We start from the raw sequence: 18,979 nt of genomic DNA, 5'->3' as shown, positions 1-18,979 counted from the left end.
ATATACGTCACATTATCTAAGACAGCACATATATACGTCACATTATCTAAGACAGCACATATATACGTCACATTATCTAAGACAGCACATATATACGTCACATTATTCAAGACAGCACATATATACGTCACATTATTCAAGACAGCTCAAATCACAAATTAGAACTGATTGGCAATTTGTAGTAGATGGTATGGTGACTTGAGAGCACGTGTCAATGGAATCTCAGACGTCAGATGAAATTCTAATAATTGATCACCACACACACAGAGTTAATTTAGTTTTATCTAGTATCGATTGTTCAATACGCATGCGTGGTGTCTTGGTTAGATCGTGTTCCTGGTGTAAATGTGTATTACAGCGTGTATTCATGCTATACCAATATTTCTAGGCGTATTCGTACGTGGGTAATCTATTAGTTGCCTATTTTATTTGTTTGGTGTTGTCAGTACATTAGCGTCATGGACTGACTATGAGTGACAACGTTAACTGTATTTACTTTTATATTATTGCAACGTGGGTACTAGTAATAAGCTTATTCAGGTCAATGATTGGTCTGTATATGTTATTAAATTCTCCATGATTGATCTGTATATGTTGTTAAACTCTCCATGATTGGTCTGTATATGTTGCTTGTTTATGCTTTTATTACATTTTATAAACCAAAATAGATATGTAATTCATTCTATAAGGTTGTAATAAAGAATTATCTTATCTTATATATGCATTATCCATAATTTCATATCATTATGATGTCTTCAATGAAATGTACGAGTAGATACCTCATGAGGGGGTGGTTTCAAATAGCGTTACATCTGTATGTCAGGTGGCGATTGCAGTATTTACGTAGCCATGGAAACGATAGTTGCTCTGATCATGAATATGACAGGACGGTTCGTTTCGTTTCACTCCACAGGGAGTGTGTGACCTTTTCACCACCAGTCAATTACACATATAGTCTTGTCTTGTGATTTGTTATTTTCAGCTCACGTTGGAATCTCAAAGCCGCATAACGCTCAAGGTCGGATGGCCTCAATGATTACTAATGGTGGTAAGCCATGCCATCACCGATCCTAGATAATGGATAATGGCATTGTCCGAAAGAATGCGATGATGTTGTTTGTATTTCAATATGATTCAATTTATTTTGCAATATATTTACGAAGATTTACAAATCATACTTGCTGATTTGGAGAAAGTATTTATACTCCGCATTATCATGAACAAAAAGCGTGATCCGGTCAACTTATGTGTGACTACATAGGAACTTGAGAAGGGAAGGATATAAAGGGAAGTGGTCGACGACGCGTCTTTTCGATATAGATCCCATAACGACGTACACAACGCGTGTAAAAATACATTGTTTGTTTATTCGGAATTCGAACACGCGCTTTGCGACGACCGCAGAGTGTCGGTTCAATTTATCAAATTTTAGTGATTTTATTTTAGTGTAGTTTAAGTCTAAATGATAGCTATACAACTTGTTATTTTAGGGTTGGTTTATTATTAGCGCTACTTTATGTTTGGATATTGGCATCAGATCATGATTGAGTATATGCTGATGTAAACAAAGTTTACAAATGTTGAGTTATCAATTTGAGGGCTGCTATATTTTGAGTCTATTTATAGGGTGTTTTACAGTTTAAAAGAAAAATCTTTAATTTGTAGTTTGGTCGATATCACTCGTGAAAAGTCAGAGGTTATTGACGAGTGGCTCAGTGTTGTATTTACTTTGTTCACTAGTATTGCCATAATTATACATAGTTGAACTCGCTAACATTAGTTATTTAAAGTTTGGTGGTTGTCGTGCCGCGTCCTCTTCGATATGGGACTCATAGCAACGTACACAACGCCTGTCAAATACATTGTTTGTTTACATGAAATTCGAAAACCACCGTCCTTTAACGTCTTTGTCCTAAAAAAAACTTTATCAATCAAGTTGTACTAGAATACCCAAATATTTGATTCATGGAAACTGAATTTTAAACAAATATTCCATATTGAACACGTCGATTTGAGATGAATCACGGATGCCAGAGAAGGACAAATCGACGTTGTTGCTCTGTTGCGTTATGCCACTTGGAATTCGTTGTTTTGATTGGCCTAGGTGACACCTTGACATACATAGTAAGAGGGTTAAATAGTCTGTACATGGTACACGGCCACCAACTGAACAGACATTGTTTACTCGACCTTTAATGCCACTTACAAATTGTTTTTATTTGACTTGTATCAATGTGAACAGTAGTGACATCGTGAGATTTATCCGGGAGCCGTCGATCCTCGCCAGACTTTACCCACGCGTCTTCTCTGTTTACTAGAGTTGAATCAGCCATGCAGTTCACACGAAGTCGTCTTTTGTGACGCTCATCCAGAAAAATAGTTTCTTATAAGTGGATATTTCAAATTAAATAAACAGGATGTGGTTGTCAGTAGGACACAGGGAAACCACGTCACGTGTTTCGGACTTTTGCTGAGAGTGCGACTGACTTTTTCGATAGAAGGAGTTGGCACCGCCTTGGAAATAAGAGAATAACAAACACACACCCACCCACCAAATGAATGTAAAGGAAATGGATGTTTTTTCAATAAGGTGCTAATGTATGGTGTCTGGAATCTCTAAGGTTATTGTACAATCTATGTGAAAGGCAGGCTCTAAAGACCAATGAAAACATTGGTCAACATGAATCTAATACTGAACACACGATCGCCCATCTGTGTATCGCACGTTTCCTCCAGACTGACTCTGGGTTCAAAGGTCGATATTTATTTATCAGACTACACACTATATATATAATAGCAAATGAGCATTTATTTATAAATCAATAAAACTGTAAACCTGTAAAGAGCTTTGCAGAGTAAACACCGATAATACAGGCAGTTATATCTGTTGGCTCGCGTGCCACTTTTTAACCTGTCACCTGAGCAAACTTAAATCCAATCAGCGTACTTGTAAATGATTCTGATGGGCGACCTAGGAACATTAAGTCTACGTCTTACACGATCATACATCCGGGTCATAAATGAGCGTCCTAAAAACAGTGTTCTATGCCTGATGATATCATGAGTAATGGAAACATAGTATTCCTTGCTTCAAATCGGATTACACACATTATTCCGGTTAACAGCATTTTGGTCAATTTTGTTATGACGGTTGTGTTTATCTAATTGTCGGATCTTTCCATTTGTGTGTATTCTAGGCAGGTTTCATCCAAGTAAACGGCGAAGACTATTTTATCGAACCATTGGAGAAAAATGCACCATCTTACAATAATAATTATACGAGTACTTGGAACAGTAATGACACTGAGAGTGACGAATTTCTACACGTAATGTATAAAAGGTCTTCCATGAAAAAGTCTTCACACGGTGATCACGACACAGGTAAATGAACAGACAAACAACCATGATATTTCATGAGTTCTGTAAAATAACATATTTAATGGACACATGTTGATAAATAACATGAAATGAAAAATATTTACAAAATATTGACAAATAACGCAATAAACAAAATACTGACTAATCCATATTTTGGTTTTGTTTCTAGTTGCCCCATTTAATCTTCTCGGTGGCGCCAGTGATGTGATTGGTCGAAGTATTGAAGACAGGGCCAAACGAAGCATAGGACAAAAACACATGGAAGTTCTATTAACCGCAGACCACTCGGTTGTTGATTTTCACGGATCCAATAATATTCAAATATATTTACTCACTCTAATGAATATTGTGAGTATTTCATTTATATATTTCCTTTTAAAATTAATATCACCATAATCAACAAAAATAATCTATTCTAGCTGTATGAACTTGTATGGTTGCTAGGTTACAGGGCCAGGTCACACACATTACATATACTAACTCTGGTCATTAAGATATGCAAGGACATTTATAAAATTACCCCATTTTGTATATATGTAGCTCTCTTTAAAGGGCACCTCCAGTTAAGCCTAATCTCACAGAATATTCACTCACTATATTAAAAAATACACACACAAAAGTCAGATTAACAGTGTAAACATGAAGAATGGTGTAACATGATCCTCTGGTGCAATCCCTAAGATTGACGGGTTCCTCTTTAAATAATATTGTTACCATTCACAATGCTATTTTGAAAGAGCCCTATGACGGAATACGCAAAAGTGCTTTTGTGTGCATATTAAACATATAAAAGCACAGATAAAAACAAAAGAAATTATATTTATGCAGGATGAGGGAATATGGGTTTTTCTTTCAAAGTTAATTTTGAGAGCATCATTTGCCATGTTGCATGTGTTTCGAAATCAACACTAACGTGCCTCAGTCATGTGCCAACCAGAGAACTTAAAACTAGCGGATTACAAACACAATATAGTGTATATGAATATAATCATCGCTTGTATTTTCGTTTTATGTAATGCCTCTTTATATATTTGCAGGTTAATAGTGTATATAAACACGAGACACTTGGAGTGAATCTCAATATTGCATTGGTCAGGATTATACTGCTGGATGCAAGTCAGGTATGTTGAATAAAAAAAAGGCGTAGAACATGTTTTCAGGGGTGGGGCTGTCAAAGCTAATAACTACAACATTTAACGAGTGACGTTCAAGTTAGGTTACGCCATAGATGGCGCGATACACATAGCTGTAACCTCATAACAATGGTTTTGTACACTCATTTGTGTTATCAGGCATCCTCTGTCACACATTTCCTGGATGTGCTGTCAATAATGTCTTTTCTTCATTGCTTTCAATACTATTTATTTGCAGGCATCATTGGTGCGAGTTGGTCAGCCGTCTCAAAGTTTAGAAAATGTTTGTAGATGGGCGCATACGCAGCAAAACAGAGATGGCACAAATAAACCACATCACGACCATGCTATTTTTCTGACAAGACAAAATTTTGGACCAGCAGGTGAGTTTTTAAGGAGGTTCAGACCAAATTGATGATTACCTATAGTATGGCTGGTGGATATGATGACGCTAACGGTGGGTAGTGTTAATGTTAAGATTCCTTTACTTTGTGAGTCTCAAAATTTGTGTTCACCTTAGGGATCTTGTTTAATACACTATGAATAGTTTTGTTATTATATCTCCTTCATTGAATTCATGCCTTCAGTTACACTGCAAACAGGACTTTTTTCTTTTACAGTGGTACAGATTACATATGAAATGAGGATTGCTAATAGCAAAGCTATCTCAGCTGAGAGACTTTTTTATTTTATTATGCTTTTTGTCCAAATTTTATTTTAAAAATCCAAAGAAAAATTTAAATAAAAGCATAATTTGATGACAATTTCAATATAAGAATAAAAATCGCTCAAGTACATGAATTGACCAGAAACTGTTAGTAGGTACATGAGCAGTGATGTCAGCTGTTCTTATTTGTTTATATCTTGCTATGAGAGAATAAATCAAACTTTATACTATTTTGTTATGACAGGTTATGCACCAGTGACTGGCATGTGTCATCTATTTAGAAGTTGTACTCTCAACAAAGAAGATGGATTTTCCTCTGCATTTGTCATGGCCCATGAAACTGGACACGTGTGAGTATTTCTAATTTTTATTGAGACTAAAGTGTTGCAGTAGTGACATGATTACAACATTTGTTCATTTACGGATGTACCAGTATTTCAGCTGTACCAGTATTTCAGCTGTACCAGTATTTCAGCTGTACCAGTATTTCAGCTGTACCAGTATTTCAGCTGTACCAGTATTTCAGCTGTACCAGTATTTCAGCTGTACCAGTATTTCAGCTGCAAGAGATCCAGAGCCTGCTTATAACCATGAGAAACTAAGCTCTAAGGAAACATTGACATAAAATTACTAATTCTCTCCCCTGTAACATTTGAACTAAAATGATTTTTTTGATGGTTATTTATATAGTCTTGGGATGGAGCATGATGGTCAAGGGTCAAATGAGTGTAACGATGAAGCCAGTACTGGTAGTATAATGGCACCATTGGTCAAAGCTACATTTACAAATTATTATTGGTCCCGATGCAGTAGAAATGAACTTAATTCACTTATTGAGTAAGTATTAGAAGGACTGTCATTTTATCTGATGTGGTTATATATTTACAGATATTGTTATCAAATTGAGTCAATCAAATACTGTCATTATCTCTTTGAACGTCAGTCAACTTTTGTCACATACACCCACAGTATTCTCTTTATATTTATTAAAAAATGTGATCAAAACCTGTAGCAGACAAGAAATGTTGTTCTTTTTGCCCAAAACTAACAAAAAGATTAGAAAAATATGTTAAATGCTGTTCAGAATTATTAAATTCATTATTGTTTCACTTTCCATAATTTATGTTATATTTCGTTATGTTATATTTAACGTTATATTTCAGCTCTTACCAGTGTTTGCTTGATGATCCTTTCCGTACACAATGGCCAGCATTAGAAGAAGAGCTTGGGATTGGGTACTCAATGGATGACCAGTGTGAATACGATTTTGGTCAAGGACATAAAAGATGCACAGCAGTAAGTATATAACTATCGACCAAGTATAACTAGCGCCCTCAATGTCTAAACATATCACACTTTTGTTTTACCTGCTTTGCCTTTCACTCATTTTTAAAGGCCATTGTAAACCATTTTTTGTTTGCTTTTATGTCACTGCATAGCCCAAAATTGGATGTACAAGTATGTGACTATTATTAATAACAATTTTTATATTATAGCAGAGATTTTATGCCACAATTATAATAACTTCAGATGTAAGTCTTAGGATTATCTGACTGGGTTGTCTGACTATGGCACGGAAAGTTGATAATTTATAATTGCTTATAGCTAGCTTTCTGGACGAATTGATAATTAAACTGAAAATTAAATATATTTTATTTTTTCAAATCAGTTTCAAGGAATGGATCTGTGTATGCAACTATGGTGCAGCCATCCAGACAATCCATTCTTCTGTAAAACCAAGAAAGGACCGCCGTTAGACGGAACTAGTTGTGGACCAGGAAAAGTAAGACATGCATATTTACTCTTAGTATCAGTAATCTCTGTATGTCACTTCAAAGGAAGTGCACCAGTAGTTTCCAATCATCTCCACCTGCAGATAGGTCTACAGCATTTCAATCATTTCATAAGACATTCATTATGATTCAGTCCTCTCAAAATTTACTCATATTTTATTATATTTTATTATAATACAATGTAGCATACATTTGTTAGTAATTTCCTTACTAAATGATTTTTTGTGACAGCATTATAAACTACTTTATTGTATGTTTTCATTGACTAATTGAATACTTTGTTTGGTGTTGAGCCAATCACTGAGAAAGTGAAGTACAGTGACTGACCAGTTGACCATTACAATGTATTTGGGTTAGAAGATGTTGGACCAATCGCTGGGAGTAAAGTACAGTGACTGACCAGTTGACCATCACAATAAATGGTTGAATTAGAAAATTTTGGGTCAATCGCTGAGAGTAAATTACAGTGACTGACCAGTTGACCATCACAATAAAGGGTTGGGTTAGAAGATGTTGGGCCAATCGCTGGGAGTAAAGTACAGTGACTGACCAGTTGACCATCACAATAAATGGTTGGGTTAGAAAATTTTGGGTGAATCGCTGAGAGTAAATTACAGTGACTGACCAGTTGACCATCACAATAAAGGGTTGGGTTAGAAGATGTTGGGCCAATCACTGAGAGTAAAGCACAGTGACTGATCAGTTGAATTTTATTACAGTGGTGTCATACAGGTTCATGTGTGGAATCTAGAGTTCAAATTACCCATGGTTCTTGGAGTAACTGGAATGAATTCTCAGAATGTTCAAGATCATGTGGCATTGGAGCCCAGATGAGAACGAGGGAGTGCAACAATCCCAAGTAGGTGGCAGTTTACCATGGTGATGATGTTGTAATAATAACAATAATATCTTGTACATTTATATTAAATTAAAATATGTGCCTATGTAATGTTTACTATGTGTGTTATTGTGAAGTTTACAATGAGTCAGCTGATACAGTCCTCTCCTCTCTTTTTGTAAAATATGTGCATATGTAATGTTTACTATGAGTGTTATTGTGAAGTTTACAATAAGTCAGCTGATACAGTCCTCTTCTCTCTTTTTGTAAAATATGTGCATATGTAATGTTTACTATATGTGTTATTGTGAAGTTTACAATGAGTCAGCTGATACAGTCCTCTCCTCTCTTTTTGTAAAATATGTGCATATGTAATGTTTACTATGTGTGTTATTGTGAAGTTTACAATGAGTCAGCTGATACAGTCCTCTCCTCTCTTTTTGTAAAATATGTGCATATGTAATGTTTACTATGTGTGTTATTGTGAAGTTTACAATGAGTCAGCTGATACAGTCCTCTCCTCTCTTTTTGTAAAATATGTGCATATGTAATGTTTACTATGTGTGTTATTGTGAAGTTTACAATGAGTCAGCTGATACAGTCCTCTCCTCTCTTTTTGTAAAATATGTGCATATGTAATGTTTACTATGTGTGTTATTGTGAAGTTTACAATTAGTCAGCTGATACAGTCCTCTCCTCTCTTTTTGTAAAATATGTGCATATGTAATGTTTACTATGTGTGTTATTGTGAAGTTTACAATGAGTCAGCTGATACAGTCCTATCCTCTCTTTTTGTAAAATATGTGCATATGTAATGTTTACTATGTGTGTTATTGTGAAGTTTACAATGAGTCAGCTGATACAGTCCTCTCCTCTCTTTTTGTAAAATATGTGCATATGTAATGTTTACTATGTGTGTTATTGTGAAGTTTACAATGAGTCAGCTGATACAGTCCTCCCCTCTCTTTTTGTAAAATATTGATAAACATATCTTGAAAGATCAATTGTATTTTGTTGTCTTTTTGCAGAATGAATATTAATTTTTCTTCATCTGTTTTGTAGTTTTGAGAAATTTTAACTTGTTTATTAAGATGTTTCTTTTGTGTTTGTGAAGACTGCATTTAAGTAAAAACATTGTATCATATGTGTTGACTATTACTAGTAGAACTTTGGGTAGATTTTGACAACATTCTGCAAAGACAAAATTGTTAAAAAACAAATTCTAAAGAAAAAAACCTTCATTTAAATACAAATCACATCCACTTCATAGAGAACAAACAAAATTATAGCAAAATCTTGAATACAATCTAGTTCAAAACTAAGTAAAGGAACAAAATATCCTGTGCCCCTCCCAGAGTTTCTATTGGTCACCCCTTACCTGACAAATAAATCTTCAGTTGTCAGGCATTACTTTTTATAGAATAGAATAGAATAGAATAGAATAGAATAGAATAGAATAGAATAGAATAGAATAGAATAGAATAGAATAGAATAGAATAGAATAGAATAGACATCTATAAAATTAACCTTGCACTTAAGTAAAAGAAACTGTTTATTAATAAAACTGCCATAAACCATTTTTCAAACAACTCCAGTTTGAGGATACTTTCATAATATTGGACATGAATTGAGTTAAGGTGTTTTTTGTCACCATTTCTCATTCTCTCTCTCTTAGCAATGCCTGTTTCTGTTGGTAGGCAACAAGTTCATTATGAGTTGGTAGGCCATGGGTTCTCTATGAGTTGGTAGGCCATGGGTTCTCTATGAGTTGGTAGGCCATTATTTTTCTATGAGTTGGTAGGCCATTATTTTTCTATGAGTTGGTAGGCCATAAGTTCTTTATTGGTAGGCCACGAGTTCTCTATGAGTTGGTAGGCCATGAGTTTTCTATTGGTAGGCCATGAGTTTTCTATGGGTTGGTAGGCCATGAGTTTTCCATGAGTTGGTAGGCCATTATTTTTCTATGAGTTGGTAGGCCATGAGTTTTCTATGAGTTGGTAGACCATGAGTTTTCTATGGGTTGGTAGGCCATGGGTTCTCCATCGGTTGGCCATGAGTTTTCTATGAGTTGGTAGGCCATGAGTTTTCTATGAGTTGGTAGGCCATTATTTTTTTATGAGTTGGTAGGCCATGGGTTCTCTATCGGTTGGCCATGAGTTTTCTATGAGTTGGTAGGCCACGAGTTTTCTATGAGTTGGTAGGCCAATATTTTTCTATGAGTTGGTAGGCCATGATTTTCTATGAGTTGGTAGGCCATTATTTTTCTATGAGTTGGTAGGCCAAAAGTTCTTTATTAGTAGGCCACGAGTTCTCTATGAGTTGGTAAGCCATGAGTTTTCTATGAGTTGGTAAGCCATGAGTTCTCTATTGGTAGGCCATGAGTTTTCTATGAGTTGGTAGGCCATTAATTTTCTATGAGTTGGTAGGCCATTATTTTTCTATGAGTTGGTAGGCCATAAGTTCTTTATTGGTAGGCCACGAGTTCTCTATGAGTTGGTAGGCCATGAGTTTTCTATTGGTAGGCCATGAGTTTTCTATGGGTTGGTAGGCCATGAGTTTTCCATGAGTTGGTAGGCCATTATTTTTCTATGAGTTGGTAGGCCATGAGTTTTCTATGAGTTGGTAGACCATGAGTTTTCTATGGGTTGGTAGGCCATGGGTTCTCCATCGGTTGGCCATGAGTTTTCTATGAGTTGGTAGGCCACAAGTTTTCTATGAGTTGGTAGGCCAATATTTTTCTATGAGTTGGTAGGCCATGATTTTCTATGAGTTGGTAGGCCATTATTTTTCTATGAGTTGGTAGGCCATAAGTTCTTTATTGGTAGGCCACGAGTTCTCTATGAGTTGGTAAGCCATGAGTTTTCTATGAGTTGGTAAGCCATGAGTTCTCTATTGGTAGGCCATGAGTTTTCTATGAGTTGGTAGGCCATGAGTTTTCTATGAGTTGGTAGGCCATTATTTTTCTATGAGTTGGTAGGCCATAAGTTCTTTATTGGTAGGCCATTATTTCTCTATGAGTTGGTAGGCCATAAGTTCTTTATTGGTAGGCCACGAGTTCTCTATGAGTTGGTAAGCCATGAGTTTTCTATGAGTTGGTAAGCCATGAGTTCTCTATTGGTAGGCCATGAGTTTTCTATGGGTTGGTAGGCCATTATTTTTCTATGAGTTGGTAGGCCATTATTTTTCTATGAGTTGGTAGGCCATGAGTTTTCTATGAGTTGGTAGGCCATGAGTTCTCTATTGGTAGGCCATGAGTTTTCTATGAGTTGGTAGGCCATGAGTTTTCTATGAGTTGGTAGGTCATTATTTTTCTATGAGTTGGTAGGCCATGAGTTCTCTATGAACTGGTAGGCCATGAGTTATATTCTGAAAAATTAGTCAATTATTAAAATGTTCTTATTTGAAACAAACTGAGAACCAGATAAAAAAAATACTATTGCTAGCATGATTCGGGACAAAACAAAATAAATTTAATTTATAAGAATTTAAAATTACATAAAATTTATCTTGTCTTGTTTGATTGATTCTCAGGCCGTCCAGCGAAGGGGATGACTGTAAAGGTCAAAATGTGGAATTTAGACTTTGTAATACCCAGGTAGGTATTATTTAGACTTTGTAATACCCAGGTAGGTATTATTTAGACTTTGTAATACCCAGGTAGGTATTATTTAGACTTTGTAATACCCAGGTAGGTATTATTTAGACTTTGTAATACCCAGGTAGGTATTATTTAGACTTTGTAATACCCAGGTAGGTATTATTTAGACTTTGTAATACCCAGGTAGGTATTATTTAGACTTTGTAATACCCAGGTAGGTATTATTTAGACTTTGTAATACCCAGGTAGGTATTATTTAGACTTTGTAATACCCAGGTAGATATTATTTAGACTTTGTAATACCCAGGTAGGTATTATTTAGACATCATTTTTATAATAATGCTATTAATTACTATCTAGTGTTTGCATATACTGTAAATAATTAAATACCTAGATGGTCACTTCTCTGGAAATTTTGTGTGCCACCAACAGAAAATTTCCATCCATTATTTGAGACCAGTTTTAACCTATCTGATACCCCAGTGAATATTTATCTTATTCTTCTCAAATTCTCAAATTTAGTGTGTGGTGTTTGCATAAATCTGAATAGGTAATGAGATATTACTGGCATAGTACCTAGGCATAATAGTGAGTGGAATGTCACATAGATGACTACAACATCCTATAGTGTGTGGCGTTTGCATAAATATGAATAGGTAATGAGATATTACTGGCATAGTACCTAGGCATATAGTGTCTGTGAAACCGTTCTGTCATTATGAAATTATGAAAACTGCACATTTATTAATAGTACTTACCGGCAATTAAAAAATAATGGTATGCGGGAAAAGTACATTCTCTTTTTTATCATTTATTTCATTGAACTTGCATTACTACTAATTGATAAATTTACACTAATTGTCCTTTTTTTCTCTATTTCCAGGACTGTCAAGATAGTAATGTAGATTTCCGAGCACAACAGTGTGAAGACAGTCATAAGAACTGGCAAATCAAAAAAAGAAAACATACATGGCTACCTCATGAAAATAGCAATAGTGAGTATATCATGTCACATGCTTGATTCTAGTTGAATCCAGTTCATTCCAGTTGAATCCAGTTCATTCCAGTTTATGCTTGAACTATTATATGTAAAACATTCATTTGACTTCTAGTCATGGCAGGTTAGGGTAGTTATGTTAGGGTGGTAATTGTAATTACCATTTTTTTTCTGATTAAATTTGGTTTATTCTGGTACAAACTGGTTCTATTCAACTACATTTCACTTTCTATTGTTGATTCCCGATCATCAATTTAGACTAGATTTTTTCAGGTTCATTCCACTTTGATAAATTATCAAACTAATAATAATAATAACTTGTAATTGTTGCAGGTTCTCTACAGTGCAAACTAAGTTGTATATCTGAAGAAACTCATGATCTTAGTGTCTCCAGCTTAAATGTAATAGATGGCACGAGATGTTCATATGATAACAGTAATAATATTTGTGTACAGGGACAATGTCAGGTAATATCATCACCTATTAGATAGTGTATTCATGCTAAAACATGTAGTAAAAATTTACTTTGGATGTATGGGTTAGTAAAAATACATAATGTATCTGTATTCTTGATTTTGAAAAGTGCTGAATGGATAAATTATTTTATTCTGGGTGATAATTTGTAATCTTAATTTAACGCACTTGTCACCACACTCTGTTATGTTAGATATGGCTTCAATATCCATTGTTTATTTACATGAGTATATTTGTTTGATTTTGTAGATTGTTGGTTGTGATAACAAGTTGGGTTCTTCTTTACGTGAAGATCAATGTGGTGTTTGTGGAGGAGATAACAGTGACTGTAGAACTATTAGAGGAACATATAACAAAAAACCAAGGAAGAGTAAGTAGATATCATAATTTTTTTAAAGAGAAGGACTGTGATGCTTGGAGTTTTCTTTTTTAGACAAGACATATAAATGAATTAATCTTTAATTTAAGGATTAGTTTTTGTTATTAATAAAAGTTTTGCGCAGCTTGCAAAACAAGAAATTAATGTATTATAAAGTTAATCCCTGTGAGAAATTAATATATATACATGTAGTTTGAACATGTGGCATGTCAGATATACAGCTCTGGAAAATGACTTCCAGTCAGCCATTTTTAATCTGATTGGAAAAAACAAAACGATGTGCATCAATGTTCCATTGTGTATACACCAAATTTGAATGAAATCCATCCACACACACACAACTGAGATCTGGTAACGGAGTGGTGGAAATGTTTGATTTTATTTCATTTTATAGTTCCCTAAACGGAGTCGGGTTGAGAGAGAATTATTTCAATCATACATAATTTAACTATTGTTTCTTTCAATCCAGAATTCCAGAAGATGGTCGTACTTCCAAAAGGTGCAAGATATGTTGAAGTATCTGAAACATCTCCATCAAGAAACACAATTAGTAAGTATATTAATACAGAACACTTTTTAATTAAAATATATTAGTTTGGGTATTATTTCAACAGCCATCACATATTTAGAGGTCCACAGTCAGTACCAAAGTGTGGATCTTCATTATCATAAACTTAGAGGGTCCTACTGAGTGACCCATGCCCACAAACAGTTCTGTATCTCTGATCTAAGAGAATAATAATACATATGATGAATAAGGAAATCATAATACAAAATTATGGTAATGGGATTACTTTATGTCAATTATAAACTATTTTTGATACAAAATGTTCTTTCATTATTTTCCCCAGCTGTGAAGGACAGAGAAACTGGACACTACATTTTAAGCAATAACTATGAAGACTCAAAAGATACAGTATTTATTACAGCGGGAACAAAGTTCACTTACACTGTAGAAAATGAGAAAGAGACTCTGTCTGCAAGTGCAGCTTTACAAAGAGATATTATTATATTGGTAGGTACATTTTACTTTATAAGAAATATAGTAATTAATATAATATAGTGATATATTGGAAATGTAATATTTTAATTCATGGTGCCCCCCAGTTATCTTTTTATTTTATTAAATAGTTTGGTTATTTCATACTTTAAAACTGAGTTATCTCTTTCTTTTAATTCCTATTTCTTGCCAAGCTGGTACAAATGTTTGAAATCAGAAATAGCAATGACTGACATTTTACTTTTAATTATATGTATTGTATTTAATTACTTATTAATTATTTGATTGCTGTCAACCAATGGAATTTATTAATCTTATTTTAGTATTGTCATGGTGCAAACATAAAATCTATTCTTGTTGTTTTATTTATTTATTTTGGTAACCCTTTTTTTTAGGTGCATGCATACAGTCTTCAGAATCCTGAAGAGATGAAAGTAAATTACAGATATGTGATGCACAAACATCAAGTTGATGATGAAGTAGTCAGCAATAAACGATTTCATGATCCATCAAGTACAAAAGAGAATAAGATACCTGATAAAAGCACTAGATTTAGTTGGGAGATGGCTGGTTGGTCTGATTGCACTAAAAAGTGTGGAGGTGGTAAGTAATAGAATAGAATAGAATAGAATAGAATAGAATAGAATAGAATAGAATAGAATAGAATAGAATAGAATAGAATAGAATAGAATAGAATAGAATAGAATAGAATAGAATAGAATAGAATAGAATAGAATAGAATAGAATAGAATAGAATAGAATAGAATAGAATAGAATAGAATAGAGTAGATAGAAGAGAATAGAACAAAGCAGAACAGAACAGAAATCAAAAAACAAAATAAAAAATGCCTAATACTGAGACATATCTCTTAACACAATTACATCCATATTAGCAACAATTATCTGTACTATTAATATATTACAAGAAACTAATATTATATTTATAACTTACAATAAGCTAATAAGAAGAAACTTTTAAGAATATTTCCTAAGGGTACATACCATTGTTATATATGCATAATATTTGTATAATTGACATTTATTTTATCTTTTCAAGGATATCAAACTTTTCGATTTGTGTGTAAGCGGAAAAGTGATGCAAAAATTGTAAACCGAAGGATGTGTGATCAAAGTAAATTGTACCAACCAGAGACTGTGAAAAGAGCATGTAATACACAGCCATGTGAAAGACCAAAGTGAGTAACAATACTGCACTTATGATGTAAGAATTATTAATTGCAGTAACTATTGTCTGTAAATCTCATAAAATGCCATCACTGTCAGCTTTGTCAGTTATTTGGGTATCACATTATTGGGAATAGATGCAATTAAACGTTGAGATCTCTTTGAGACTGTCAGTGTTTAATTCTACCCAGTCATCGCATCCACTGATACTATGTAACAATTGGATGTCATGATGGACCATTTGTGTCTTAAGGTCTGTTTACCACATACACCTGTCAAACTGTTCAGTGAACAATGAAGATATCCCGTATTGTGTGGTGTTTACATAAATCTGAATAGGTAATGAGATATTACTGGCATAGTACCTAGGCATATATAGTGAGTGGAATGTCACATAGATGACTACAACATCCTATAGTGTGTGGTGTTTGCATAAATCTGAATAGGTAATGAGATATTACTGGCATAGTACCAAGGCATGTAGTGAGTGGAATGTCATATAGATGACTACAACATCCTATAGTGTGTGGTGTTTGCATAAATCTGAATAGGTAATGAGATATTACTGGCATTGTACCTAGGCATATAGTGAGTGGAATGTCATATAGATGACTACAACATCCTATAGTGTGTGGTGTTTGCATAAATCTGAATAGGTAATGAGATATTACTGGCATAGTACCAAGGCATGTAGTGAGTGGAATGTCACATAGATGGCTACAACATCCTATAGTGTGTGGTGTTTGCATAAATCTGAATAGGTAATGAGATATTACTAGCATTGTAGCTAGACATATAGTGAGTGGAATGTCATATAGATGTCTATGACATCCTATAGTGTGTGGTGTTTGCATAAATCTGAATAGGTAATGAGATATTACTGGCATAGTACCAAGGCATGTAGTGAGTGGAATGTCACATAGATGACTAGGACATCCTATAGTGTGTGGTGTTTGCATAAATCTGAATGGGTAATGAGATATTACTAGCATAGTACCTAGGCATGTAGTGAGTGGAATGTCACATAGATGACTAGGACATCCTATAGTGTGTGGTGTTTGCATAAATCTGAATGGGTAATGAGATATTACTGGCATTGTACCTAGGCATATAGTGAGTGGAATGTCATATAGATGACTACAACATCCTATAGTGTGTGGTGTTTGCATAAATCTGAATAGGTAATGAGATATTACTGGCATAGTACCTAGGCATGTAGTGAGTGGAATGTCACATAGATGACTACAACATCCTATAGTGTGTGGTGTTTGCATAAATCTGAATAGGTAATGAGATATTACTAGCATTGTAGCTAGACATATAGTGAGTGGAATGTCATATAGATGTCTATGACATCCTATAGTGTGTGGTGTTTGCATAAATCTGAATAGGTAATGAGATATTACTGGCATAGTACCAAGGCATGTAGTGAGTGGAATGTCACATAGATGACTAGGACATCCTATAGTGTGTGGTGTTTGCATAAATCTGAATGGGTAATGAGATATTACTAGCATAGTACCTAGGCATGTAGTGAGTGGAATGTCACATAGATGACTAGGACATCCTATAGTGTGTGGTGTTTGCATAAATCTGAATGGGTAATGAGATATTACTGGCATTGTACCTAGGCATATAGTGAGTGGAATGTCATATAGATGACTACAACATCCTATAGTGTGTGGTGTTTGCATAAATCTGAATAGGTAATGAGATATTACTGGCATAGTACCAAGGCATGTAGTGAGTGGAATGTCACATAGATGACTACAACATCCTATAGTGTGTGGTGTTTGCATAAATCTGAATGGGTAATGAGATATTACTGGCATTGTACCTAGGCATATAGTGAGTGGAATGTCATATAGATGACTACAACATCCTATAGTGTGTGGTGTTTGCATAAATCTGAATAGGTAATGAGATATTACTGGCATAGTACCTAGGCATGTAGTGAGTGGAATGTCACATAGATGACTACAACATCCTATAGTGTGTGGTGTTTGCATAAATTTGAATAGGTAATGAGATATTACTAGCATAGTACCTAGGCATGTAGTGAGTGGAATGTCACATAGATGACTAGGACATCCTATAGTGTGTGGTGTTTGCATAAATCTGAATGGGTAATGAGATATTACTGGCATAGTACCTAGGCGTATAGTGAGTGGAATGTCACATAGATGACTACAACATCCTATAGTGTGTGATGTTTGCATAAATCTGAATAGGTAATGAGATATTACTGGCATAGTACCTAGGCATATAGTGAGTGGAATGCCACATAGATGACTAGGACATCCTATAGTGTGTGGTATTTGCATAAATCTGAATAGGTAATGAGATATTACTGGCATAGTACCTAGGCGTATAGTGAGTGGAATGTCATATAGATGACTACAACATCCTATAGTGTGTGGCGTTTGCATAAATCTGAATAGGTAATGAGATATTACTGGCATAGTACCTAGGCATATAGTGAGTGGAATGTCACATAGATGACTACAACATCCTATAGTGTGTGGTATTTGCATAAATCTGAATAGGTAATGAGATATTACTGGCATAGTACCTAGGCATATAGTGAGTGGAATGTCACATAGATGACTACAACATCCTATAATGTGTGGTATTTGCATAAATCTGAATAGGTAATGAGATATTACTGGCATTGTACCTAGGCATATAGTGAGTGGAATGTCACATAGATGACTACAACATCATATAGTGTGTGGAATGTCACATAGATGACTACAACATCCTATAGTGTGTGGTGTTTACTGAGGTACAGTGGGTGAAATAGTGTAGTACTAAAATTGATGATACTGAAGGTAAAAAACTTATTTGTTGTATGTAATACTAATATTATTTATTGAATCATCTCCTTGTTTGGATCTTGATGAGGTTGCACAATAAAGAAAACAGGGAACAAATAAAATAAATTCAATAAATAATGTATATGGCAAATTTGATATGAAACTGATTTCTTTTATATGTGACATGTGACAATTGTTTTGTACAGATATGCGTGGGTGTTGGATGACTGGGAGTATTGCTCTAAAACTTGTGGTGATGAGGGAACACAGCTAAGAACTGTACGATGTTGTAAAACACATAATGGCGAAACAACATCAGTCCATCCAAAGCATTGTGAAGGAGAAAAGCCAGCAAATAGAAGACCATGCAACATAAAACCATGTCCTGGCTATTGGCAAACAGGTGACTGGAGTGAGGTGAGCTCTGATAGGACAAAAATTGATTAACTTAGCAGCAAATATAAAACAAATAATAAAATAAACTGAAACATTATTTGTTGGGCTTTACATGCATTTCTTATATAATACAATATAGCCAACTACTATTGGAAGTAAGCTTAAACAAAGGACTAAATAAAAAAACATTTGAAATATAATGTACCAGTACTGTAAAACAAATTATTTTCACAGGCATTTTGCTATTTTTTGGTAGTTTGAGCATATTCACTGGGTTTTAATTTCACCAATTTACCATGGAAACAATGAGTTATATTGTTATTTT

At 34.5% G+C, this 18,979-nt stretch overlaps 1 protein-coding gene across 3 annotated transcripts in view; it reads left to right on the top strand.

Moving 5' to 3' along the window:
- Positions 1-18,979, top strand: part of LOC102802887 (A disintegrin and metalloproteinase with thrombospondin motifs 3-like) — a 61,128-nt gene that overhangs the window by 31,095 nt on the left and 11,054 nt on the right. For all 3 annotated transcript variants that reach the window (XM_085494031.1, XM_085494033.1, XM_085494032.1), the window contains 18 exons: positions 3,198-3,381; positions 3,548-3,726; positions 4,416-4,499; positions 4,750-4,894; positions 5,423-5,528; positions 5,869-6,015; positions 6,342-6,474; positions 6,848-6,961; positions 7,691-7,830; positions 11,341-11,404; positions 12,291-12,402; positions 12,738-12,871; positions 13,128-13,248; positions 13,727-13,807; positions 14,109-14,272; positions 14,653-14,860; positions 15,315-15,453; positions 18,465-18,675. In XM_085494031.1, coding sequence (XP_085350157.1) covers positions 3,198-3,381; positions 3,548-3,726; positions 4,416-4,499; positions 4,750-4,894; positions 5,423-5,528; positions 5,869-6,015; positions 6,342-6,474; positions 6,848-6,961; positions 7,691-7,830; positions 11,341-11,404; positions 12,291-12,402; positions 12,738-12,871; positions 13,128-13,248; positions 13,727-13,807; positions 14,109-14,272; positions 14,653-14,860; positions 15,315-15,453; positions 18,465-18,675 — 2,466 coding nt within the window. The remainder of the gene's footprint in view (positions 1-3,197; positions 3,382-3,547; positions 3,727-4,415; positions 4,500-4,749; positions 4,895-5,422; positions 5,529-5,868; positions 6,016-6,341; positions 6,475-6,847; positions 6,962-7,690; positions 7,831-11,340; positions 11,405-12,290; positions 12,403-12,737; positions 12,872-13,127; positions 13,249-13,726; positions 13,808-14,108; positions 14,273-14,652; positions 14,861-15,314; positions 15,454-18,464; positions 18,676-18,979) is intronic.

Source organism: Saccoglossus kowalevskii, chromosome 19 (assembly GCF_978046115.1).
Source record: "Saccoglossus kowalevskii chromosome 19, keSacKowa6.1, whole genome shotgun sequence".
Lineage (NCBI taxonomy): Eukaryota > Metazoa > Hemichordata > Enteropneusta > Harrimaniidae > Saccoglossus > Saccoglossus kowalevskii.
This window is presented reverse-complemented; position numbering and strand designations above follow the sequence as displayed.